Genomic DNA, 27,324 nt, shown 5'->3' with positions numbered 1-27,324 from the left:
TGCATTTTTATAGTATTATTTAACATGATTTTAAACTTGATATGAGTGGTTTCATACTAGCATTCTCCTGCAATTTGCTTTTCTTTAACTCAACATTGTTTTTCTCTTTTCTGTTGTACAACATATGAGACGAGCATTTCCCTCGTGTATGGAATTGGTGGGTTTGGATACGTACATATTTATTTAATATAGCCAAATTACTTTTCACAGTGGTTGCCAATGAGGAAATGAACTTTTCAATTTCAGCACAAAAGGCAGCTGGGATTTTCATTGAGATTGCATATAGATCAATTTGGAGAGTAGCAGGCATTACTTTTACAGTTAATGTAAGAGGAAGACAGAACCCAAAGTCATGAGTCACAGTTTTTCTCAGCAATGTTAATTTGTCTGATTTCATCAGTTGTTCCTATTGATAAAGATTATTTTTGGGGACTTCCCTGGTGGCGCAGTGGTTAAGAATCCGTCTGCCAATGCAGGGACACGGGTTCGAGCCCTGGTCTGGGAAGATCCCACATGCCGCGGAGAAGCTAAGCCCGTGTGCCACAACTACTGAGCCTGCGCTCTAGAGCCCGTGAGCCACAACTACTGAGCCCATGCGCCACAACTACTGAAGCCCACGCTCCTAGAGCCCATGCTCTGCAACAACAGAAGCCACCGCAATGAGAAGCCCGCGCCCAACAACGAAGAGTAGCCCCTGCTTGCCTCAACTAGAAAAAAGCCCACATGCAGCAACGAAGACCTAACACAGCCAAAAAAAAAAGGGAGTCAACATATTTTTTTTAAAAAAGATTATTTTTGGAGATGACATTTCCCCCCCTTAGATAAAGGCATTTATTATACGTGTATATTACATATATTCAAGAAAGATTCACTTTTAATTTAGTGATGACTTTTTGAAAGCAACAGCAATAATCTGAGAGAGCTTTTAGATACAAAAATTGTTGGATTCTGGGCTTCCCTGGTGGTGCAGTGGTTGAGAGTCCGCCTGCCGATGCAGGGGACACGGGTTTGTGCCCCGGTCCGGGAAGATCCCACATGCCGCGGAGCAGCTGGGCCCGTGAGCCATGGCCGCTGAGCCTGCGCATCCGGAGCCTGTGCTCTGCAACGGGAGAGGCCACAATAGTGAGAGGCCCGCGTACCGCAAAAAAAAAAAAAAAAAAATTGTTGGATTCTAAACCCAAAGGTATCTAGACATATGCTTGTATGGGATTAGCACACGTGTATTTTCTGGTGAAGCATCACATGGGGATTATACATTTATCTTCTGACCAAAACAGACTCCTGCAGTGGTATGTAGATATGACCGGTTTCCTTTTTTAAAAATTGAATGGTTTCACTCCTTTGCCTTCTATCTGCCGCCTCATGTTAGCTTTGCCACATGATCAGTCTTCTCTTATAGACCGGGAGTGCGTAATTTCATGCACTTTCCCCCGGTAATGTGGAATTTATATCCGTTTCTTCAGAACTGATGGATGTTGGGAGGGCCCCTGAGCAGTCCCCAAAGCTGATTAGCCTGTTGTGTTCAGGTGCAGTCTATGTGCTACGCAGGAACAGGGGACAGTCTTTGAAATACAGCTTTCCTCATTTTCAGCTAATAGTAAGGATTGTTGAGGAGCATGTTGGACAGTCTGTGGAGCAGGTTTAGGCAGTATGAAGTAAACCAGCTCAGGACAGAAGATTTGGGCTCACCAGACTGTTGATGAAATTCATGAGGTATTTTCTGAGTTCTTCAAACTAAGATTGCTTCTTATTTGCTTTTAACGCCTTCATTTGCATCAAAGACTGTCTTCTGAAGCCCCAGTAGTATTTTCTTTCTCTTTGGCCTCTGTATCAGGGCTTTGAAGCTGGGCCAAGAACGCCTTTATTTTCTTTGCTATGCTGCCAGGCTACTCTTCAGAAGACTTAAAAACTTTGAACAGTTCTGAACTATGATCATAAGCTCATCCTTAGTCAACGTCTGTAGCAACTGCAAGGCTAACATATGTTCTTCCGATGCTGATCGTTTGTAACCATGCATGTTGTAGCTCTGATCCATTGACCCAGTGGGTACTTGGGAAAAGCATGATAAATACACAGCTTCTCTAGTAATGATTGTGGTCGGGTGTTTTTGTTTAAAATCCTCTCTTTGGTCATGAATGCAATTTGTTTTTCTAAAGCTTCTTTTCCACGTATCTAAAGGATGAAAGACGGATGTTTTCACATTGATTTTCTGATAAAGAAGCTAATTCTCTTGGGTTCTGGGAGATCACACCACAGAACACTGAGTGCCTGGGAATAGAAATGCTCTAAGAAACAAAACTGAAGTCCTCTTATAATGTTATGAATTGAGAAATCATGATACAAAAGGACTTTCATCAGAACCTATAACACCTTTTCATTTAATTTAAAGGGGACCTGGGTTGTAAAATACAGCTTATTAAGTACTGTGGTTTGGAGCTCCTATGAGACAAAAATTGGAATAGTTCTATAAGGAGAGATACTGCATGAGGAAGTAACCAGTGGATGATAATAGATTTGGCAATTCCAGAAATGAGTATTAGTAGAAACTCAAGTTGATGTCGACTGCTGATAATTGTGAAGTCTTGGAGTACTTTTGTGGTGAAGCCTTCCATGTTTTTCAAGATAAGCACAGCAGGAAGAATTGTGCTCTTGCTAATGGAAAAAAAGGTTTTTTTCCCACTTGGATTGGGTCTGTTTGCTGTTTGATATTCATGTATCAAATGGAAAGGGAATCCGTTGAACAAGTGTATCACTTTCTGAGTGAGAGACCTGATCAGTTTTCTCCTCTTTGGATTCTACATCTATAAACAGTCCGTCAATTGTAAAACCAACTTTTGGAAGAAGTGTTACCTCCTGGATAATCTGTAGCTTTTGCAGTGAGACATCATATGATGTGACATGATTTTGACTTTTAAATGCTAAGTCATATTTACATTTACCTCTAGAACAAGAGCAGCACTTGGGATATTTTTTGAGTTTTAAGAGCTCCAGTCTCTTGATTTCTTCTGGAATCCAGAATGAGACTTCTACAGAAATTCAGTGACTATCAAAGATTTTGTTTAATTCTTCTTGCAGTTGCTCAGTTTCAGATTTTCTGTTGCCATGTCAGCTGACAAGTTTCAAATCACAGCTTGCTATCCTTAGATACAAGTTTCCCTTCATGAAAATAGTCTACTTGGACATAGATGGAAGTAGCTATGGTCCAAGCAGCCCACCAGTTTCTAGACATACTTGAGAGTTCATGACCTTTTTTTTTTTTTTGGCTGTGCCTCACTGCATGCTGGATCTTACTTCCCCAACCAGGGATTGAACCCGTCATGACATTTTTTTTTTTTTTTTTTGTGGTACACGGGCCTCTCACTGTTGTGGCCTCTCCCATTGCGGAGCACAGGGTCCGGACGCGCAGGCTCAGCAGCCATGGCTCACGGGCCCAGCCGCTCCGCGGCATGTGGGATCTTCCCAGACCGTGGCACGATCCCGTGTCTCCTGCATTGACAGGCGGACTCTCGACCACTGCGCCACCAGGGAAGCCCAACCTGTCATGACATTTTTAATAGCATATTTTTTTTACTATAAAATACAACTTTATTACTAAACACTTGGGAGATAAAAGGGAGAAAAAACACTAATTCTGTCATCCTAATATATCCATATTTTGGTAAATTTGTTTTCAGCCTTTCCCCTATCATATTTACACAGCTTTACATTTGTCTTTTAATATGACAACTCATTTTACATATGCCTTTTAATATGACTTTTCATTTATCGTATGTACTTTACATGTTATAGGGTGAAATAACAGAAACTTTTTTTTAATAGTAAGGAAATTTTCAAACATAATCCAAAGTAACGAGAATAGTGCAATAATCTCCCATGTACCCATTACTCAGCTTCAACAAGTATCAATACATGGCCATCATGTTTCATTTATATATCCTTAGAGTATTTTGAAGCAAATTCCAGACATCATGTTATGTCTTTTGTAAATACTTAAGCATGTATCTTTAAGGTATAAGGAAGTTTTAAAGATATTACCGCAATGCCATTATTAAAACTTAAAGGAAAAAAAACCCAAATAATTCTTTGATATCATTAGATGTCTGGTCAGTTCTAACAGTGAGTTTTTTAAAATTAATTAATTAATTTTATTATTTATTTTTTTGGCTGCGTTGGGTCTTCGTTGCTGTGCGCAGGCTTTCTCTAGTTGTGGTGAGTGCGGGCTACTCTTCGTTAAGATGCGTGGGCTTCTCTTGTTGCGGAGCACAGGCTCTAGGCACGCGGGCTTCAGTAGTTGTGGCACGATGGCTCAGTAGTTGTGGCTCGCGGGCTCTAGAGCGCAGGCTCTGTAGTTGTGGCGCATGCGCTTAGTTGCTCCGCGGCATGTGGGATCTTCCTGGACCAGGGCTCAAACCCGTGTCCCCTGCATTGGCAGGCGGATTCTTAACCACTGCGCCACCAGGGAAGTCCCTAACAGTGAGTTTTTAAGACAGAATAAAATTTCCTCAATGAATAACCAGTAGTCTACTTAATCATTCCATCAGTACAGGACGGTTAGGTTGTTTATAATTCTGCGTGATGGTGAATCATGCTGTGATGAACAAATTCATGCCTATAATTTTTTCTCTAGTTGAATAATTTCCTTAGGAAGGATTTCTAGGATTTGAATAACAGTACAAAAAGTCGCATGATTTTTTTTTTTAATCTTAAATCTTCAGCTGTATATGTTGCATAAGGGATTGTTTGGTTAGGCACAGCAGCCTGTAGGCAGAAGACTTGATTAGCCTCACAGTGGCTGCTCAAGGAATGCCTGGCTGGATTTTCCCTCACCCCGTCCCTGCACGGAATTCTTTGGCCGTGTGGTGATAGTAGCCTGTCTTTTATCCTCTTGCCATAAAACTGTGGCTAAGAATTTATTTTCCACAGAATTATGCCCTCCTTCCCACTTCAATCTATCCCTCTTTTTGTTGTGGTAGATTTGGCATCAAATTTAAATTTCATTTTCTTCAGTCATTAACAACTGTAGAAGATATCAGGATTCTTTTTTTTTTTAAATTGAGGTATAATTGACATATAGTTAGTTTCAGATGTACAGCATAATGGTTCGATATTTGTATACACTGTGAAATGATCACCATGATAAGTCTAGTTAATATCACAAGATTCTTATTCTTCTACCTAAAATGGGAAAGATTGTCTAGTTTTAGAAGGATGAGTCCAGGAAAACTTGATTCTGTTTTTACCATTTTAACAAGGTAAAGTAGAAATTAATAGAAAACGCTAAGGTAATCGTTTAGAGTTTAGCTTTAATCTTGTTTGGATTACTAAACTGAGGATTCTGGGTGTCAGTAATAGTCTGGATAGGTGACGTAAAACTGCAGTAAGCAATATATGAGGAATTTGTCTCTGTCTGCTGTTATCATTTGGGGAAGCAGAGTAGGCTGGTATCAATACAAAGCACATGGGCTTGGAGTCAGATCTGGGTTCGTTTCCTGACCTTGCCACATTAATACTAACAACAATTTGTATTGTAAAAATTGCAAATCATTGAGCATACTACGTGCCAGACACTATACTAAGCATTTTATATATGTCATCTCATTAATTTTTACAATAACCCTGCAAGATATGTTTATGATTTCCATTTTCCTGCTGGAGAAACTAAAGCTCAGAGAGGGTAAACACAAAGCCAATGGCAGGGCTAGGTCTTTCTCTGTGGTCTTTTTTTCTTTCTGTTGTATTATGGTTACTTTCTTCTTTCTCTCGCCATTCTCCCAGGTTTCCCGGAACACCCTCTTCAGTTTGTGGGGACAAGTTCCCTGCCATTAGGTGCAATTGTTAGGTGCACTTATGGAAATGGCTGAGAAGCACTAAAGGCCATCACTTCATCCTTCATCACAATATACCCATTGTTATGACAAAGACTCTAAGGTGATAATCTGAGTTTAATATATGTATATGATTATAATATATGAAAGAATACCTCAACGGTTGCTTAGGTAGTTCATATTTTCATTAGTTACTGATCTCCTTTCTTCTCAAAGTTTTTGAAGTGAGGGCATTTCAGCTCATCTACTCATTCATGTTTTTTTTCTCCCAACTTTGCTTTTTTATAGAGTTTGAATTCTTATACAAATGGAGCATATGGCCCACCATACCCCACTGGCCCTGGGACAAATACTGCCTCATACCCAGGGGCTTATTACACATCCGGGTATGCTCAGACCAATTACTCCACAGAGGTTCCAAGCACTTACCGTTCACCTGGCAACAGCCCAACCCCAGTCTCTCGTTGGATGTATCCCCAGCAGGACTGCCAGACTGAAGCAGCCCCTCTTAGGGGGCAGGTTCCAGGATATCCTGCTTCACAGGTGAGCATTCATCTGTTGTGTTTTTATTTTTTCATATTAATGAATGGTACCAAGTTTTTTTTCTGTTCACTTCAAGAGGTTAGGTTTTTTGGGGTTTTTTAAAAATAAATATATTTATTTATGGCTGCGTTGGGTTTTTGTTGCTGCGTGTGGGCTTTTCTCTAGTTGCTGAGAGCGGGGGCTACTCTTCGTTGCGGTACGTGGGCTTCTCATTGCAGTGGCTTCTCTTGTTGCGGAGCACAGGCTCTAGGCACGTGGGCTTCAGTAGATGTGGCACGCGGGCTCAGTAGTTGTGGCTCGCGGGCTCTAGAGCACAGGCTCAGTAGTTGTGGTGCAGGGGCTTAGTTGCTCCGCGGCATGTGGGATCTTCCTGGACCAGGGCTCGAACCCGTGTCCCCTGCATTGGCAGGAAGATTCTTAACCACTGTGCCACCAGGGAAGCCCAAAAGGTTAGGTTTATATTTTTTAATATTCTATGAATGTTTATTTCTCTGTTCACTTCAAGGAGAGTTCTAGTATGTCTTTATTTGTGCTTCCTTATAGCATAAGGGTCCATTTATTTATAGTATCTGTGGGACAGACTTATGCTGTGGGACAGACTTATGCTGTGCTTCAGCCACTGAAGTTTAGGCCCTATTTTTCTGAGTTTGATGGTCACCAAATCTGCCCCTGATATCTTTGGAACCAAGTTTTTTTAGGTTTGGAGAAAATATTTGCAACTCATTAGAAATACTACAGTTTAGTCCCATAGCAGCTAAGATATACCCTGTTAAGCCAAGAGGAAGCATCTCTGAATCTGTTTACACTAGAATATTTTCATTACTTCTTTAAGTGTCTTTTAGCAATGACCAGTGTATTTCCTTCCTCTCAATCTAGAACCCTGGAATGAGCGTGCCCCATTATCCTTATGGGGATGGTAATCGTAGTGTTCCACCACCAGGACCAACTGTACGATCCCAGGGGGACTCCTGGGCTCCTCCGGGTGCTTATGGCATGGGAGCCCGTTACCCCTGGCCTTCAGCTGCCCCCTCAGCACCACCTGGGAGTCTCTACATGAGTGAGAGCGCTTCATCATGGCCAAGCAGTGGCTCTCCTCGGCCACCTCCTTCCCCCCCAGCCCCACAGCCCAAGGTAGGAGGCTTCTAGACGTTGTCCTCTTAATGTCTGGGTAATTAAGAGAGCACAGCGTGGAACTTTTTCTGCATTGGTCTGTGTTAAATGGGGACTAACTTCAAAATGTTGGTGGCTACTACCTGTAACTTTACCTAGCCCAGTTTACTTTTTATTTAAAATAGACTTTATTTTTTAGAGCAGTTTTAGGTTCATTCCTTTTTTTAAACGACAGGAGAATGCTCATTTACTAAATTAGATGTAATACCATTGGTTTGTTAGACAAAATCAAAGATCAGATTTTACTACCTCAGTCTCCTGACAGAAGACAAAACCAATGTGAAATTGCATGGTTTTATGAAACCACACACTTGAACACCATTTGCTTGTGGCCAGGTTCCTTTTTAAGATTTGTCTTCAGGTTTTATCTCTTAGGGGAAAAAACTATCTGATTCCTATTTATTAAGTCACTGGACAGATTGTGAGGTGGTAAAGATAGATTATGAGGTGTTCATGATGATGACCTGTCTCAGGGTAGATTCCAGCCTTTATACTCAGGAATTCTCTGCCTTTTATCTTTTTAGGGCTGTATTCTTCTCAAATGATTAAGGAGGGCCGTCCACTTTTATGGGTGGGGAGTCTTCATGTACCTCCCTGGTCAGGTGAAAGATGTGGGCTAACAAATCTGATGTTGATGGATCTCCATTAAAACAGCTTTTTTCCCCTCTTTGCTCTCCTACTCCAAGGATTCCTCATACCCCTATAGCCAATCAGATCAAGGCATGAACCGGCACAACCTTCCTTGCAGTGTCCATGTCCATCAGTACGAGTCCTCGGGAACAGTGAACAATGATAATTCAGAGCTCTTGGATTCCCAAGTCCAATATACTGCTGAGCCTCAGCTGTATGGTAATGCCACCAACGAGCATCCCAGCAATCAAGATCAGAGTCATAATCTTCCTGAAGAGTGTTTATCTTCAGATGAAGGGACTCCCCCAAGTATTAAAAAAATCATACATGTGCTGGAGAAGGTCCAGTATCTTGAGCAAGAAGTAGAAGAGTTTGTAGGAAAAAAGACAGACAAAGCATACTGGCTTTTGGAAGAAATGCTAACCAAGGAACTTTTGGAACTGGATTCAGTTGAAACTGGGGGCCAGGACTCTGTCCGGCAGGCCAGGAAAGAGGCTGTTTGTAAAATCCAGGCCATACTGGAAAAACTGGAAAAAAAAGGATTATGAAGGGATTTAGAACAAAGGGGAAGCCTGTTACTAACTTGACCAAAGAACTCTTGATTTTGGTTAACTACCCTCTTTTTGAAATGCCTGTTGAGGAGAAGAAGCAATACATTCCAACTTTCCTTTGATATAAAACTTGAAAAACTGGTAAAGGACGTGGAAGAACAGTTGGGTTATGAGTTGTTTTCAGTTTTCAGACCAATGAATGTAATAGGAAGCTATGGAGTTATCAGTATTGCCAAGTAGACTCACCCCTTAAGAAATTTATGGGTATCTGCAAGCTGCTTCTTATCAGCAGGAGGGAAATCCACCTTATGTAACAGGCTTATCAGAAACCTACCGGATAAGACTGGATGTTGTCTGAGACAAACAGGCTCTGTTTTTTTAAACATCTGGATTACTTGTCACATTTTTGTACATTGTGACTGCTTTCACCATACACTATGTGTGTAAATTATAGCTTGGACTTCAGCCTTCTTGGACCTCTGTTTTGTTTTGTTGCTTGTAGTTCACAAATATAGTGTTATTCTCTACTTCTTGGTACATTTTGTAGTAATATGTTTAATATAATTACTCAAGAGACTGTACTGACAGCCAGATAGTATGGCAGTTCTGGATGAATTTATATCTTTTCACCACTTGAATATATTGCACTGTGTAGTGAGTTCCTGAGGTAGATTGTCTCCTTTTTTGTATAGATCATTAGGTTAGAGTTTTACCACTTGTATTTTTCATGTTACTATTGGAAGGTTAATTTGGAAATGGCATGGGTATAGGAATGAAAATGGGGCTATTTCCTTTTTTGCTGTCTTAATCGTATTTGGATGAAGAGCCACTTTAAAATTTCCTTTCTTCCCCCTTAATTATCTTTTTACTACAGCTGCTTGCATATGGAGCAGTGTGATGAACACAGATTAAAAATTAAATGCCACAGCACGTAGAAATAATAACTGCAAAAGTAACTGCAAAAGTAATAAATACAACCATTTGGGAATGCTGTTCTCCATCTAAAATATTAGCTTCACCATCAGGATCCCTATGAGGAGATTCCAGCTCAGTGTATCTGCTCAGTTTACAGTAAGAAACGACGACGGTAAAAGAGGATTCATGCTCAGGGAATGAATCAGCCATAGCTAGAGTGGGAAATTGTGTTCTTCTTTTAAAGGTAGATTTGATGTTTATCTTTGTTTCCCTAGAATAAATTGCATAGACAGTATTGCCTATTTTATTAAAAAGATGTTTACCATCACTAATAACAGTCATTTTAGAGCCAGATTTAAGGAAGGGATATTGAAAGGGTCTTAGCTGGATTTGCTCGGGTAGCCCTATGCTATCATGTAGAAGAGACTTAGGTAGATAACTTACTTTTTTCATCTGAAGTGAGTTCCAGTATGCAGTATCTGTTATTGGAAAAACTGCTGTTTCTTAATAAGATATCCAAGTGATTTTTTTTTCTTGACTGCCAGGCCTATTAACAAGAAAATAAATCCACCAGCCATCTCCTCTCCTTATAAAAAAAAACCAATACAAACATATTATATGACGAGAAAAAGTAAAGTAAAAATACTGGCCGGGCCTTAGGTTGGTATGACTGATTTTATGAGATAATATGGTGACAATTTTATTCTAGGATTTTTATTTTTGGCCTAATATAGGAATGTTACAAAAGGCTTTTCTATGAAAATTTAAATGTTGTACTTTAAATATTTAGAAGGGGGAGAACCTTAAAGCTAAGTTAACATAAACCAGTGAGACAATGGCTAATACAGGAGAGAACACTATTTTTTAACTGAGTGCCCAAGATACCAATTTCCCTGAGGTCTTGATTTTTTTAATCTATAAATCACACATTATACACACACACATATATATGTGTGTGTGTATGTTTTTTAACAGTTTTTTTTTTTAGTTTTGAGATAATTTTAGACCTCCTGAAGAGTTGCAAAAACAGCGGTTTCTGTATACTCTTCGCTCACCTTCCCTTTATATTAACATCTTACATAGCTGTAGAACATTTGTCAAGTTAAGAAATTAGCCTTGATATAATGCTATTAACTAAAGTAGAGAGTTTTGAAAGTAGGGATTTTCTAGTCTTTTCACTAATGTCCTTTCACTGTTTCAGGATCCAATCCAGGATCCTGCCTCGCATTTAGTTGTCATGTCATCATAGCGTCCTCCAATCTGTGACAGTGTATCTTGACACCTGATGCGGTAATGTATTTCTGGTGTTATTAACCTTAGCCACTACCTGAGGTGGCGTCTGCTAGGATTCTCTGCTGTAAACTTACTATGTTTTCCTTCGTAATGACTGAATGTTTGCTAGAGATAATGTGAGCTATGCAAATGTCCTGTTTCTGCTAAAACTTTTGCCCACTCATTTTTGTATCCACTGGCAGATCTTGCTTGTTACTACTGTGGTGTTCGAATGTGACTTTGTTTCTCTTATTCCTTCTACATGTATTAGTTGGATTCTTTCTGTAAGGGTGGGCTATTGCTTCTGGATTTATAATTTTAATTATAATAAGATATTCAGGGTAAGTACAGACTTAGAAATTAAAGGTGTAAACCATGTTAAAATGATTCCAAATGCCAATGTCAAGGAAAGGAAAACTAAATTGCAACCTGTGCCAGAAAATATAGTGAATATAAGAAGGAAAATAGTATTCATTTTTTGTGGATCTGATTCAGTTCTTGACTTAGTATTGACTCTTGACTGAATTCAAATTTTTTTTGGTATTTCACATCTGGACTTTTAAAAAGTGTCTAAGTTTAATATTACTTTGGGGATAATTTCTGTCAAAATCTTGAATAAAGTTATCCAGATCTGGCATGTTAAACACAGCTATGTTCTCTATAATAAGCCACTATTGTTCCAAATATAAACACCAATGTACATATTTAGATGAATTTAAGTCCCAATGAAGTATTAGCAGGATGGGCTGGTCTCTACATTGTTGGTGGGGAATTCTTTTAAGTGCTTTGAAAAATGGGGTTTTGAAAACAGTTTTGTAGTTGATTAATATAATACCATTAGAGGTGGGAAGATTTTTTTTTTTAAGTTGAAGAATATGGATTAAATTGGCATTAAAAAAAGTTTTGGGGGGGATGGATACTTGAGGACTGGAGTTTTTCATCTTTTTTTCTTTTTAAAAAAGTTATGAGTTTGAAGACTCAAATAATTCTATGGAAGTTAGCAGTTTAAAGAGTCAATTCTGGGACTTCCTGGTGGTCCAGTGGTTAAGACTTTACCTTCCAATGTAGGGGGTGTGGGTTTGACCCCGGGTCTGGGGGCTAAGATCCCACGTGCCTCGCGGCCAAAAAACCAAAACATAAAACGGAAGCAATATTGTAACAGATTCAGTAAAGACTTTATAAAAATGGTCCACATCAAAAAAAAAAAAAATCTTCAAAAAAAGTCAATTCTATGAAAAAGATCACTCTTCGGTTCCACTCCCATTTTTCCTTCTACAAAAGTAACTACTTTCAATTGAGTTTTTTAAAAAAATTATCTCCATATTTTTTTAATTACACAGTTGTATTGCTCCCTTTTGATTTATCAATTTTAGGTCATTTCTACTGATTTTCTGTTGTAGAGGATGAAGGTTAGGTCTCTTTGCCTCTACCATACACACATCCCAGCTCTGATCCCTCCAGTTTCTCACTCCACTTACATGGTAATTCTGTTGTACGTTATTATACTATGTAAATGCTGCCCAGAGCTCAGTCATGCAGTAAACTGCTTACTTTTCTTTTCCTGAACAACAACTTGTTTTCTCTGGAATGAATCATGTCATACTTATTTTGTTTGCCTATGTGCTTATGACTGATTTGACCTCAAACCCTCCATCATTTGTCTAAATCTTCTCTTAAGATGCTCAGACATATTTTATCAATTTTAGGCTCCTGAAGACGCGTTCCTGGAGCCCTCTGCCTGCAGCACTTGTATGTTCCTGGTGCATACTTTCATTCTGGTGTCTTCTGTTCATCCTGGGGATTCTCTCCACCCCTTCTGTTGGATTCCTTTTTTCCATAGCCTGTGTCTTTCTCTTTCTCAGTTTATTCCCTCATTTTGGTAGAGCATGTTCCCCAGTAGCTTCCTGGAAAAGGGTGCATAGGAAGTAATTTTTTTCCATCTGGCATATTTGAAAATGTGTTTTCATGATCCTTTGTTTAAAACTTAGTGTTTCTTCCTGGAAGCTTGTAGGATATTTTTGTCCCCTCTACAGTACAGTGTTGGTATGGGTCTGTTTTTGTCCACTTTGCTGGGCACATTTCGTTCTGGAAACTCCTGCCCTTAAGCCCTATAACATTTTCTTGAGTTTTGTTTGTTTGTTTCTTTTCCTCCTCTGCTACGCTAATCTCTGTTACATCTTTCTAGAATTCCTGCTGTTTCTGTTATAGATCTCTTAGACTGGTTCTTTGATTTACTTATCTTTTCACTTTCATTTTTTGCCTTTTTGCTGTACTTTGTGGGGGATTTACTCACCTTTATCTTCCAACTCCACTGAATTTTGTTTCATCTATCATATTTTTAGTTTCTAGGAATTTTTTTGTGCTCTGTGTTCTCTATGGGATTCTGCTCTTGTTTGTGGGTGTAGCATCTTATATCTCTGAGGATATTAATGATAATTTCTTGATTTTTTTTCTTCTCAAATAAATTTCCTACAAAGTTGCGTTTTCCTTTCTTTTTCAATCTCCATCTTTTTCATGTTAGAGATTTTTTCAGATGTCTATTACTTCTTGGTTGTGTTTTTTACAGCATTGTTATACTGGAGACCCCAAATTGCTTCTAGAAAATGCTTCCTGACTATTCTGTTTAATTATTATTTTTTCATAATCTTTCTTGGAGGGAATAGCTATTTTGAGTTGAAGTTGAGAAGGGAGGATTATCTGGATAATTTTTACTCCTCTGTGAAGATAGGAGGGTTTTATACTCTATGTGGCTTTTCTCATCAGGAGTGGTGGGCAGTAGCACATTTGTTGTAATAAAATGTTAGGCAGAGGAGATGCCAGCTGCTGAGAAGGGAGGATTTAGGGGTTTCTGAGATCAGGGCACATTTTCTGTAGCCAACTTTTTTTATTTATTTATTTTTTTGCAGTATGTGGGCCTCTCACTGTTGTGGCCTCTCCCTTTGCGGAGCACAGGCTCTGGACACGCAGGCTCAACGGCCATGGCTCATGGGCCCAGCCGCTCCGCGGCATGTGGGATCTTCCCGGACCGGGGCACGAACCCGTGTCCCTTGCATCAGCAGGCGGACTCTCAACCACTGCGCCACCAGGGAAGCCCTGTAGCCAACTTTTAAATGTTCTTTTATTTTGCAATATATACCTTATCCTGATAAGCTAATGCCAAGGGTAGTATTGCCAGATAAAATATAGGACCCTCAGTTACATTTGAATTTCAGATAAACAACAAGTCACCTTTTAGTATCAGTGTGTTCCACATATGGCATGGGACATAATGATACTAAAAATGATTGTTTTTCTGAAATCCAAGATAACTAGGAGTACAGTCATCCGTCAGTATCTGTGGGATTGGTTCCAGGACCCCGCCGTGGATACCAAAGTCCATGGATGCTCAAGTCCCTTATATAAAATGTTGTAGTATTGCATAAAACCTGTGCATATCCTCCCATATACTTTAAGTCATCTCTAGACTAGTTATAATACCTAATACAATGTAAATGCTGTGTAAGTAGGTGTAAATACAATGTAGGTACTATGTAAATAGTTGCCGGGTATGCAGCAAATTCAAGTTTTTGGAACTTTCCTGAATTCTTTTTCTTTCCAAATACTGTCAGTCCATAGTTGGTTGAGTCCGTGAATGTGGAACCCATCGATAGGAGTACCAACTGTATTGCATTATTTATATATTTATTTTTTTGGCCATGCCACATGGCTTGTGGGATTTTAGTTCCCTGACAAGGGATTGAACCCAGCCCTCAGCAGTGAGAGTGCGGGGTCCTAACCAGTGGACTGCCAGGGAATTCCCTATATTGTATTTTTTTCATTAAAGTTTTTATTTTGAGATAATTGTAAATTCACATGCAGTTTTATGAAATAATTCAGAGCTTTCCTGTACCCTTTACCCAGTTTCCCTCAATGGTAACATCTTGTAAAACTTTACTGTGATGTCACCGCCAGGATATTGACATTGATATGGTCAAGATACAGAACAGTCCCATCACCATGACTCTTCCTCCTGTTGACCTTTCACAGCCGCACCTGCTTCTCCTTTCCCACCATGCTAAACCCCTGGCAACCACTAATCTGTTCTCCATTTCTAAATTTTGTCCTTTTGAGAATGCTGTATAAATAGTATTGTATAGTATGTAACCATTAGAGATTGTTTTTTTTTTTTCCATTCAGCATAACTCTCTTGACATTCATCGAAGTTGTTTCCTGTATCTGTAGTTCTTTTTTATTGCTAAGTAGTAGTCTATGATATGGATGTACCACAGTTTGTTCAACCATTCACCTCTTGAAGGATGTATGGGTTGTTTCCAGTTTGGGCTATTATGAATAAAGCTGCTATGTACATTCATGTACAGGTTTTTGTGTGGACATAGTTTTCATTTCTTTGGGATAAATGCCCAGGAGTGTAGTTCTGGGTCATATGAAAGTTGCATGTTTAATTTTTTGGAAACTACCAAACTATTCTAGAGTGGCTGTACCATTTTACATTCCCACCAGCAATGTATGAGTCTCTCTGCATTCTTGCCAGTATTTGGTGGTGTCACTATTTTTTATTTTAACCATTCTGATGGGTAGGTAGGTAGTGATATCTCATTGTGCTTTAATTTGCATTTCCTTAATGGTTAATGATGTTGAACATCTTTTCATGTGCTTATTTGCCATCTGTGTATTCTCTTCTGTAAAATGTCTGTGTGTGTCTTTTGCCCACTTGCTAACTGGGTTTATTTTAATAGACTTCTTATTGTAGAGTACTTCAGATGTACAGAAAAATTGTGATGATACTACAGAGCTCCCATATACCCCACACCCTGTTATGAACACCTTAAATCAGTGTTGTACGTTTGTTACAATTAATGGATCAGTATTGATACATTCTTGTTGACTAAAGTCCATACTTTATCCAGATTCCCTTTGGTTTTACCTAACACCGTTTTCCTCTTCCAGGATGCCATTCGGGATACCGTATTACATTTAGTCATCATATCTCCTTAGGAACCTCTTGGCTGTGCCGGTTTCTCAGACTTTCCTTGTTTGTTTTTTTGGTTTTTTTTGGCCACACTGCATGGCTTGTGGGATCTCAGTTCCCCGACCAGGGATTGGATCCGGGCCATGGCAGTGAAAGCCTGGAATCCTAACCACTAGGCCACCAGGGAACGCCCATGACTTTCCTTGTTTCTGATGACTTTGCTAGCCTTGAGGAGTACAGGTCAGATATTTTGTAGAATGCCCCTCAACTGGGATTTGTCTGGTGCTTTTCTCATAATTACACTGGGGCTTGGATTTGGGGGAGGAAGACCACAGAGGTAAGTGCCCTTTCTCATCATATATCAAATGTATTTGCGATCTACATAGCTCATACTGTTGATGTTAACCTTCATCACCTGGCTGAGGTAGAGTCTGTCAGGTTTCTGCACTACACAGTTACTATTTCTTTTTTCCCCTTTTTCATACTGTATTCTTTGGAAGTCCCCATTTGCAGCTCCACACTTAGGGGATGGGGAGTTATCCTCCATGTCGGTGAGGGTGTTTATCTATGTTAATTCTTTAGAATTTACCTGCAAGGTAGATTTGGTCATTCTCTCCCATTTATTTATTTGTTTAATCAGTCATTTATATCTGTGTGGACCCATAGATATTTATTTTATACTTTGTGTTATGATCTAATGCTACTTTATTTATTTATTTATTTATTTATTTATGCAGTACGCAGGCCTCTCACTGTTGTGGCCTCTCCCGTTGCGGAGCACAGGCTCCGGACGCGCAGGCTCAGCGGCCATGGCTCACGGGCCCAGCCGCTCCGTGGCACGTGGGATCTTCCCGGACCGGGGCACGAACCCGTGTCCCCTGCATCGGCAGGCGGACTCTCAACCACTGCGCCACCAGGGAAGCCCTACCTTACTTATTTTGTTGCTCAGAATGTCTTGCTTTGGCCATTGGGAGCTCTTTCAGTTGTGTCCTTTTGACACACCCCCATGACTGTGGGGGCTTTTTCTTTTTGGAGCCCTCCTCACTTTCTGGCACTACATGATTCTTCAGGCTCATCCTGCATATTTCCTGTTCCAGCGCTAGAACCATTTGCTCCTCCAAGAAGCCCTGGTCCCTCTTATTGAAGAATGATATTGAAAATAAATTTGGGTTCCATTGTTTGTCTTTTCACTGCTGAGTTTTAAGAATTCTATGTGTTTTCTAGATACTGGTCTTTTGTCAGATTGGTGCTTTGCAAGTATTTTATCCCAGTCTGTCGCTTGTCTTTTCATCCTCTTTACAGAGTTTTTCACAGAGCAAAAGTTTTTAATTTTGATGCAATCCTATTTATCAGTTTTTCCTTCTGAGAACTTTTGGTGTCAAGTCTCTAAGAACTCATTGCTTACCCCCAGTTCCTGAAGATTTTCTTATTGTTTCCTAAAAGTGTTGTATTTAACTTTTGCATTTGCTACATTTACATATGCTCAATTCGACAACCCTAGCCAAGAGGAAACCTTGGCTTGATGGAAACCTCCAGGGGCCCAAGGAGACACCTTGCTGCACAGCTTCAACTGAAGTTATCAGCTCAAAACAGTCTTCATTGAAGTGAGACAGAGGCAAATCACTTGCCTCAAAGTGGGGAAAAAAAAATCTAAGATTATTCAGCTTGAGGGCAGGAACTATTCAGTTGTGGCTATAAAGTAATAAAATGCATTTTTATGAATGGTTTATGGACTTATAAAACTCACCAACTTTGGGCTGGAAGAGAACGTCACACTGATGTCTCTATGGTTCCTCTAGTTCTAACATTCTTTTATAAACAAAATCATAGCAGCAGCCTGTATATTCTTGTTTAAAATGTAGATTCATGACCCCTCTGATTAACTATCTTGGTTTGGACCTGAAATTTAAAGAATCTACTTAGCATACCCTTCTATTCATTAGAGTTTGAGAATCACTGTCACAGCCTGGCCTTGTTATTTTATTGTCAGATCATCACAAACAACTGCGGAGTTTTCTCAACTTTTGATGCCGACGTGTCCACCAGGGGTTGAGAACTTCTGTCTCCAAAAACTATGTATCCTCGTAGCACCTAATCCCTTGATAGGCACTCAACACAATACCTTTTGATGCCTAACAATTATTCCGACTTTAGATGTGAAATCCAGTTGTTTCATGACCCTTAGACTGTTGCTTTTGCTCTTTAGGCAGCTTACTGGCCATTAGCATTATCTTTTGCACTGGAGCATGGAGTCAGCAAACTACCACCAGGGACCAAATTTAACCCACTGCCTGTTTTTGTAAATAAAGTTTTATTGGGACACAGCCACACCCAGTGGTTTACATACTGTCTCTGGCTGCTTTTGTGCTACAGCAAAACTGATTGGATGCCACAGAAACCTTGCAGCCCACACAGCCTAAAATATCTATCTGGCCCTTTACAGAAGAAAGTTTGTTGTCTCCTGTGCTGGAGCATTGAAAGGGAAAAAATAGACTTTGTTTCAGATTTTACCTTTTAAGCCTTTTTCTGGTAAAAGATTTGATATACCACTGCAACAGCAATAGCCAGTGAAATTAACTGGTGGTTTCTTTCTTTTTTAAAAAAAATTAATTTATTTTATTTATTTATTTTTGGCTGCGTTGGGTCTTCATTGCTGTGCGGGGGCTTTCTCTAGTTGCGGCGAGCGAGGGCTACTCTTCATCGCGGTGTGTGGGCTTCTCATTGCGGTGGCTTCTCTTGTTGCGGAGCACGCGCTGTAGGCGCGCGGGCTTCAGTAGTTGTGGCTCACAGGCTCTAGAGCACAGGCTCAGTAGTTGTGGCGCACGGGCTTAATTGCTCCGCGGCATGTGGGATCTTCCCGGACCAGGGCTTGAACCTGTGTCCCCTGCATTGGCAGGCGGATTCTTAACCACTGTGCCACCAGGGAAGCCCAACTGGTGGTTTTTTGAGAGATATCAGATATTCTCTCTTTCTGAAACTACCTACCTGCTGGGCCTTCTTGGAAACCTAGAATTTATACTTCTTAAGGCAGTGTTTCTCAAAGTGTGGATCTCATGCTGTCTGCATCCAAATCACCAAGAGGGCTTGTTTAGAATGCAGATTCCTGAATCCCACCGAAGACCTACTGAATGAGAATTTCTGGAGGTATGCCTGGACATGAGATTACTCCCTCTCTTGTAACTATTGGTGTATCTGGTCTCTGTTGTAGCAGTCAACGCGATATTTTTTTTTTTTTTGAGGTTTGAACCCAGAGTATTTATTGTCATGGGAATATGAAGAAATGTTCATATTCCTGTGCTTTTCTTTTTCTTTTCTTTTTTTTTTTTTACATATATCTCTTCTTTTTTGCATTTCCTTCCCTTTTAGGTCACCTCAGAGCACTAAGTAGAGTTCTCTGAGCTGTACTGTAGGTTTTCATTAGTTGTCTGTTTTATACATAGTAGTGTATATGTGTCAATCCCAGCCTCCCAGTTCATCCCACTCCACCTCCCGTTCCCCCTTGGTGTCCATACATTTGCTCTCTACATCTGTGTTCAACAAGATATATTTATTTGTTTACCTGCCTGTGTTTCCTATTGAGACTGTGAACTCCTTCAGGGTAGGTATTGTGTTATTCATTGCTTTTGTATTCCAAGCCCCAATTAGGCACATTTAATTGTTGTCATTCTCAAAGGGTGGTCCATGGAGGCTGGGAGTCTCAGAGACCCCTTTAGGGGTCACAAGATCAAAACGGTTTTCTTAATTGTACCGGGACATGATTTGCCTTTTTTGCTATGCTGTTGACATTTGCACTGTTGATGGAAAAGCAATGGTGGGTAAAATTGCTGGCGCCTTACCAGGAATTAAGGCAGTGGAAACAAATTGTTCTACCAGTCACCGTATTGTCCACTGCCCTGAATTTGTAATAAAAACAGTGCCAGTTTCACTTAAAAATATACTTCATGAAGAGTAAAAATTATGAATTTTATTAACTTGTAACCCTTGAGTTCACACCTTTTTCACATTCTGTGTGACAAAATGATTAGTACGCAGGAAGCAATTCTGCGGGCTGAAGTACACTGGGGAAAAGCGTTCCTGGACCCAATTCCAGTGTGTGTGTAGAGGCCTCCACACACCAACAAGCAATTCTTATAGGCCAGACGTTCCCATGACTTCCTCCTTGGCTTCAGTTAACTTGCTAGCACGGCTCACAGAACTCAGGAAAACCCATTTATTTACTAGATTACCTGTTTATTATAAAAGGATATAAAACCACAGCCAGATGAATGATAGAGATACATAGGGCATGGCCTGGGGGGGGGGGCAGACCTTCCGTTCCCTCTCCAGGTGCACCACTCTCCCCAATCCTCACATGTTCCCCAACCTGGAAGCTCTCTGAACCTTGTCCTTTGGATTTTTAGTGAGGCTTCATTACAAAGGCATGACTCAGTCACTGGGCCGTCGGCAACGGATTCAATCTCCAGCCGCTTTGTCCTCCCTAGAGGTTGGGCGTTGGGACCGAAAAAGGTCCCACCCTCTAACCACATGGTTGGCTCTCCTGGCAAGCAGCCACCCTCCTTCGGTGGGATCCAAAAGTCACTTTCTCTGAAGCGTTTTCAGGACCTGAGGACAAGAGACCAAATATTATCTCACTGCTTTTATAGCTCAGGAAAGTCCAAGGGTTTTGGGAGCTGTGAGCTAGGAATTGTGAATTAATATATACATTCATCTGAATGACCAATATATTGCAGCTGGTCACTTGAGGAAAAAGCACGTGACATTATTTGACTTGGTAACTGAACTAGCTACTATTTTTTTTCATGGAACATCATTTTTAGTTGAAAGTACAAACGACAGACAAACTGTGGCTATGCAGATTTAGGTATTTGGCAGAACTTTTCTAGAAAAAGTGAGATTGTTACTTCAAGGAAAACAACTGACAGTATTTGTTGCCAATAATGAAATTAGACCTTTACAGGAAAAAGGATTTTGGAAGACTTTATCTGCTATGAGCTTGACAGCTTCCTGATACTTAAAAGACTTCTAATTAGATTGGTGGTAATTAAAAAAATAGTGAAATACGTTAACATTTGAAAGGCTGCATAGCTCAGTGAACTGAAATTTTACAAATGACCTATGCATGATGTCATCAGTCATGCATGGGTAAAAGATCTATTCAAAGTGCAAGATAGACCAATGGTGGGGATTTTTTGTTTTTCTGCCGCACCTTGCGGCATGTGGAACTTCCCCGACCAGGGATCGAACCCACGCGCCCTGCAGCAGAAGCGCAGAGTCTTAACCGCCAGACTGCCAGGGAAGCCCAAGACCAATGGGTTTTAAAGTATCAGAGTACAAAAATTCACTAATATGTTTTCAGATTCCACATTGCCACTAACTTTTAAGAACCTACCATTTGTTGAATTTTATTGTAGTAGTAAAAAGAATACTCCACAATTATCTGAAAAGGCCATTAAAAGATTCCTTCTTGGGCTTCCCTGGTGGCGCAGTGGTTGAGAGTCCACCTGCCGATGCAGGGGATACGGGTTCGTGCCCTGGTCCGGGAAGATCCCACATGCCGCGGAGCGGCTGGGCCCAGTGAGCCATGGCCGCTGAGCCTGCGCGTCCAGAGCCTGTGCTCTGCAATGGGAGAGGCCACAACAGTGAGAGGCCCGCGTACCACAAAAAAAAAAAAAAAAAAAAAAAAAGATTCCTTCTTTCTTCAACTGCACAGTGGAGTGAGGCTGGATTTTCCTTATATACTTCAACCAAAACTAAAATTGTAACAGGTTGAATGCAGAGGCAGATATGAGAATCCAGTGGTTTTCTATCTAGCCAGACATTAAAGAAATTCACAAAAATGTAAAGCAATGTCATCCTTTTCTCTGGTTTTTAAACAATTATTTTGGAAACTAGTTATTTTTCTGTAAAAATATTTACATAAAATGGATTTTCTTATTTTTAAATGAATTAAATGTTTAAATTTCTCGGTTTTAACATCTAGTACAGTAAATAGTGGTAGATACAATCTACATAAACACTCTTTATAGAGTTCTCAATAATTAAAAGTATAAAGGGTCCTGAGACAAAAAAAGAAAATTGAGAACAGCTGGTATAGAGGCTGCAACAGGGATTTGGAGAAAGAAGGCCTAAATTCAAGTTCCCGTTCTATCACTTAACTGCGATTTTAGGTAAGTTACTTAGGTGCAGGCTCTGAAGACAGACCATGTGTTTGCATTGGCTCCATCACCTGCTGGTAGTATGTGAGTCATTCTACCTCTGCAAATAGGGATAACCTACTTCACCAGGTTGCTGTGAGAATTAAATGGGATTATACTTGTCAAATGCTTACAGTTGTTACCTACAACATAGAGTTAAAAGCTAGCTACTGGTATTAGTTATATTAGCTAGTCATCTGACAGGATCCTAGAGGCTGGGGCACAGTCCTGGCTTTCTTCATCCTCTCTGTGTTACCGAACCCAGGTCCGGCTGCTTGCCGCTGGAAAGCCAATTCTCGAGAGATGAGTGTTGGTAGGAAGGGAAAGGTTGCTTTATTTTGGAGGCTGGCAACTGGGGGAGGGGGTGGACTCCTGTCCAAGAACCAACTCCCGACTGCTCTCAGGGGACAGGGGCTTTTAAAGGGGAGTTTCAGGGTTGCATAGGCAGGAGCAGAACAGCACAGTCAGTTCGGACAGTCATCGTGAAACCAGTAATGCGGTGGTCTGGTCAGCGTCATCTTGGTTGTTTTAAGAACAGTTAATCTTTAGTTCCAGGGTTTCCATTTCTTTGAGGCCAGTTCTTGGAATTGTGGCAGCTTATGTCATGGCTACAGTCTGGTCATCATGTAGTTAACTTCTTCCACCTGGTGGGGATTTCAGTATCTGTAAGACAGCTCACAGGATACGGCTTAGAATATTATCTATAGCCCTTGAGGGACTGAAGGTCCTTGACTATGCTTAATGACTAAACTATTATTTGGTCTCCTTTGACTGTTTTCCTTTGTTTCTGCATTTTCTCACTTCTCTGATTAAACTTATTCTTTGGCTAAAGTTTTTCCACAGACAAAAGGCGGGCTGAGGACATGGGGTGAGGGGCAGGGACCGTGGGGTCCTGCTCCATTTCATCTGCAAAGAACAGAAGCTATTCAGGTGTTATAAATTTGAGAAGAAGGTATAAGTAAACTTGTGGATAATTGTGTGTGGCTCTTAAACTGTAAGAGAATTAATCTGTTATTAAAAAATCCCTTTTAGTTTCCTTTTTCTCAGCTTTTGAAGAAATAACAAGACTGAAAAACATTCCCTGAACCCTTGCCCTATAATCTAGTTAGAAAATAGGGAAGTATTTTATTGCATGCCCGAAGGAATTGAAGTCTCCCAGAAAACTAAACAGGAGAGCTGGCAGGGCTACTACTTGGGGAATTCTTTTAACCTCTTGACCTCTGTTATGTCATCTTGCTGGACAAAAATATCTCATCTCCAACCCTCTTGCGGCTTTTGAATCCTGCCAAGCCCACCTCTACATCTTTTAAAGACATGTTTTTGGCAGCTTCTAAATCCCAATAAACGCAAAGGAGAGGGGCAAAGACCCAGAGACGATCTTTTGTTCCCTTGCAAATGCCAATGGTATCCGTTCTCAGCACCCAGAAGTGGAGGTCTGGGTAGACGCAACTACCGCCAGCGCCTGTCCTACTTCTCACTAAGGGCATGGCATCCCGGCGTCCCTGCACCATCCCGGCCCATGAGCAGGGTTAGCCAGGGTACCACCGGGTCAGAGGTCTGTTTTCCCATCTATTAAGTGGGGAGGCTGGGTCATCTTGAAGAACCTTGCTTTCACTGCAATTTGAAACGCTCTCCACCTAAAACGTCTCATTCCTCATCCCTGCCTTCTAAATACCTGAGGTCTTGCACCCAGACCCCGCGCGCGGGTACCAAGCGGAGGGCGCGCCGCCGGCAACACCCGCGTGCCCAGCGCTCCGACCGCCAGCCCGCTCGGAGGAGCACATCTCGCGCGATTCCCTCCACCTCTCGCGACACTTCCCGCCAGCGCCCCTGCGGGCCTCCACGCCCCACCCGTTTCCTCCACGCAGCGGTCCCCGTCACCTCACCTTTGCTCTTGGCAACCTGGCCCGCTGCTCGGCCGCTGGGAGCGCGGCGGAGGCCTGTGTTGGGCGCGAGCCCGGCAGGGCCGCAAGCTCCGCCCTGCTCTGCTCCGCTCCGCCCCTCCTGGGCTCGCGGGGAAGGCCTCCTTTGGGGATATGTCGTAGCCCACTCAGCGAAGGTAGGAGAACTTGAAAGGCTGCGGGGCTGCAAGGTGAGTCTGCCGGGGCGCGTTGGGGGCGGCGGCCGGGCCCAGGGCTCCGACCGGCGTGCGGGTGGGAGGCACTGCGGGATGGAGATGCCAGGGGCAAAGGAGGACGCGACGCCCGAGGCAGGGAAGGGGGGCTGGGAGGACCAGCCCTGGCGGGGTGGGGGTGACAGCGGTTACAGGGACGCGGCCAGGGCCCCTTTTGCATCCACCGTGCCCGAAGGCACCGGGAAATTACCTTGTTTTCATCCACGCTCCGCTCCTCTCTGCGGGGCTGGACGCGGAACGGGGAAAGGTGTCCGCGAACCCTGAGGTCCCAGACCTGGGCTGCAGGAGGCCCGGGGTCATGGGGAGAAGGGACACACAAAGTGGCGGAGGTAAATTCGTGCTGGGAAAAAAGATAAAGTGGCGGAAGCTGGAGAGCGTCCGCTCCGAGGGAGGCCGGGTGTTTGCGGTCCCGCTGCGCTCGGTGCTGAGATAGCGATGGTCTTGCCCGCGCCCCTCCAAGGAGCCTGGGTTTACTTTCGACGTCTGCAGTGTTAGTCTCTGCGAGTGTTAAAGGGGCGGAAACACACAGGTCACGGTCTTCCTTGAGGGAAGGAGGCTTTTGAGGTCAGTTGTTACTTTTCGTCTGAGACCTGGATGGTGCGAGTGGGTGCGCGCCTGCGCACAGTGGCCCCAAGCGAGGGTTCGCGTTTTCAGAATTTGTACCATAGTCTCTACTTAAGCACCCTTCAAGCATTGATAAAAAGTGACTGGTTCTTAAGTGAATAGTTTTATTTTCCGTAGTGTGATTCCAGTAGTCATGTAAATGTGTAATGACAAGGGCCTGGAGCCTAAAACCAGGCGTTATTAAGACGGAGTACGCGTTTTTGCCTTGGGACCAGACTTAGATTGGAAATTGGGGTAAAATTTTTTTTGCAGTCAAGATTTCGACCATGTGTTTCTTGTGATTCCAGTTTTGTTTAATTAAAACCATGCAGTTTTCTGAGAGGATTGGAAGATCAGTGCAAAGTGGTTGGTCTAACTATAAGAAGCGTTTTGTTTAAGGCCTCCTTCCTCCAAAAAAAAAAAAAAAAACCCAAAAACAAAACCAAAAAAAGCTGTTAATTTATGTTATTTCTGTTTTAAATTATGTAGCCCCCTTAGTTTTTTTTCAGAAATGACTCCTTAAAAATGACCAGTTTTGTGTGTGAACAGTTACACTGTTAATAGAAGGAAATGTTATTTATAGTTTTCTTTTGTCTTTTAGAGAAAGAAATGTCATCAGTGGAATCACACGAGGAACAATTGTCCCAGTCAGATCCATCCCCGTCACCAAACTCATGTAGTTCCTTTGAGCTAATAGACATGGATGTTGGCAGTTTGTACGAACCCGTTTCTCCTCATTGGTTTTATTGTAAGATAATAGATTCTAAGGAGACATGGATTCCTTTCAACTCTCAGGATTCACAGCAGCTGGAAGAGGCATACGGTTCTGGTAGGGTGAAAGCTATGACTTGTAATAGACAAGGACTTACTGTCATTTCTCTAAAACTATAATATAAAAGTCCTTATAGTGAGTGCTATTAGAAGTAAATTTTAGATCTTTTTCTAGTTGTCTCATAGCATTTTTTTTGCTTTACATTTTTTATACTTTCCAAATTTGACTTAATAATCTTTTCTTTTTAACATCTTTATTGGAGTATAATTGCTTTACAGTGGTGTGTTAGTTTCTGCTTTATAACATCCTATAGCATTTTTATATAGAAGTTCTGCATTACTATCCAGCCAATTTATAATCAAGAATTTGGTCTGTATCTTGAAAACAGTACCTATTGTAATTCCTGCATAGTTAACCAATAATGTTTCTTATGTTTCAGTTTGTTTATGAAGAGTGTGGTGCGGGCAGTGTCACATTGCAAAAGAATGCATTCTTTCATTTTTCTCTTGTTTTTTCTTCTTTTATGAAACAAGAATGATGCCGGTTACTACTTTATCATCATGATGGTCATTAATTTATCTTTTGGTCCCTTAAACAAAAAATTCAGAAAAGCTTTCTTGTATACATTTTTTTTTTTAAGGGACACTCCTATCTCTCCTTAGAAAAAGAACAAAACAGCGTTGGGTATTATTTTTTTCATGTTTCATTAAAACCAAGAATGATTTTGATGGTTTATAAAGTAGTTTAGCCAAGAAGAAACAGATCATTCGTGTGTTTTATAACATTATTGAGAACATAACTCAGAGTTGTATTTTGGGAGCTTTATTTTGCTATACTATGTACTTCATTTCCCCTTTCCACTCCTTGATAGGAAAAGACTGTGATAGGAGAGTTGTGCCCACTGATGGGGGCAGATACGATGTTCATTTGGGGGAGAGGATGCGGTATGCCGTATACTGGGATGAGCTAGCATCGGAAGTGAGGCGCTGTACCTGGTTTTACAAGGGAGACAAAGATAATAAGTATGTTCCATACTCGGAGAGCTTCAGCCAAGTGTTAGAGGTATTCCTGTGACCCTTTTACTCATTTTCTTCATTGTGTTCTCTTATTTCATAATCTTTTCTTCCTCTTGTGACTTATTCTGTGAATTTACAGAGAGAGTTTGGTTCTATTTGCATCACAGTTCATAGCATTTCTTTTTGCAAGTTAGTTTCAGGATAAAGTAGTTTTATTTTCAAATTTTGAAATACTATGGAAACTATTACGTATTTAAATTAAAATTTTTTTTCTCTAGTGATCTTTGTGAATATTTAAACTGTGACCACAGGATTGGTCTTTTTTGCCTTTTATTTTTCTTGCTCTGAAAATATTCTGAAATTTGCTTTAAATTGGAGTAGGATATTAATATTATTGAACGAAATATATCAAAATGTGAACAATGATTATTTCTAGTCTTGATGATGGAATTGGGACTGATTTTTTTCCTTGGTCCTGTACTATTATCATAATTTTAAAAGAATTTTAAAATAAATTTGACAAATCAAGAGAAAGAACTTTATATGTAATGTAATCCTCATTTTATGGATAATATACATGCATTAACATTACTGAAAGAAATATATCAAAATGTGTACAGCGATTATCTCCAGTCTAGATGATAGAAGTGATTATTTTTTCTTTGTTCTATACTAGTACCTGTTCTCATTTTAAGAGAATTAAAATAAATTTGATAAATTAGAGTAAGAT

General features: G+C 40.9%; 2 protein-coding genes, 1 long non-coding RNA gene and 1 pseudogene across 8 annotated transcripts in view; 2 read left to right on the top strand and 2 right to left on the bottom strand.

The window, feature by feature from the left end:
- The window catches only part of BAG4 (BAG cochaperone 4), a 34,654-nt gene extending 19,391 nt beyond the window's left edge, over nucleotides 1–15,263 (top strand). For 2 of the 3 annotated variants that reach the window (XM_067721726.1, XM_067721725.1), the window contains 3 exons: nucleotides 6,114–6,368; nucleotides 7,245–7,499; nucleotides 8,225–15,263. In XM_067721726.1, the coding sequence (XP_067577827.1) occupies nucleotides 6,114–6,368; nucleotides 7,245–7,499; nucleotides 8,225–8,716 (1,002 nt within the window). In that variant the 3' untranslated portion in view covers nucleotides 8,717–15,263. The remainder of the gene's footprint in view (nucleotides 1–6,113; nucleotides 6,369–7,244; nucleotides 7,500–8,224) is intronic. The other variant, XM_067721727.1, reaches the window with a different exon arrangement.
- LOC137216178 (origin recognition complex subunit 3 pseudogene) lies at nucleotides 1,666–2,846 on the bottom strand (annotated as a pseudogene).
- A 4,821-nt stretch (nucleotides 15,264–20,084) lies between the features above and the next one.
- LOC137216034 (uncharacterized) lies at nucleotides 20,085–24,088 on the bottom strand. Of its 3 annotated transcripts, XR_010939554.1 has the most exons (3): nucleotides 23,956–24,061; nucleotides 21,265–21,491; nucleotides 20,085–20,477 (listed from the first exon to the last, which is right to left on the bottom strand). It is a non-coding gene; the product is annotated as an uncharacterized lncRNA (long non-coding RNA). The 3 variants fall into 3 exon arrangements; XR_010939552.1 differs by lacking the exon at nucleotides 21,265–21,491 and having other exon boundaries at nucleotides 23,956–24,088; XR_010939553.1 differs by lacking the exons at nucleotides 21,265–21,491; nucleotides 23,956–24,061 and adding an exon at nucleotides 22,077–23,941.
- DDHD2 (DDHD domain containing 2) overlaps nucleotides 24,023–27,324 on the top strand; it is a 26,400-nt gene continuing 23,098 nt past the window's right edge. The window contains exons 1-3 of one of the 2 annotated variants that reach the window (XM_067721718.1): nucleotides 24,023–24,161; nucleotides 25,408–25,635; nucleotides 26,450–26,640. In XM_067721718.1, coding sequence (XP_067577819.1) covers nucleotides 25,416–25,635; nucleotides 26,450–26,640 — 411 coding nt within the window. In that variant the 5' untranslated portion in view covers nucleotides 24,023–24,161; nucleotides 25,408–25,415. Of the gene's footprint in view, nucleotides 24,162–25,407; nucleotides 25,636–26,449; nucleotides 26,641–27,324 lie in introns of those variants that run through there. The other variant, XM_067721719.1, reaches the window with a different exon arrangement.

Source organism: Pseudorca crassidens, chromosome 21 (assembly GCF_039906515.1).
Source record: "Pseudorca crassidens isolate mPseCra1 chromosome 21, mPseCra1.hap1, whole genome shotgun sequence".
NCBI classification, from domain to species: domain Eukaryota; kingdom Metazoa; phylum Chordata; class Mammalia; order Artiodactyla; family Delphinidae; genus Pseudorca; species Pseudorca crassidens.
The sequence above is the reverse complement of the archived record's forward strand: the minus strand, read 5'-3'. Positions and strand labels throughout refer to the sequence as shown.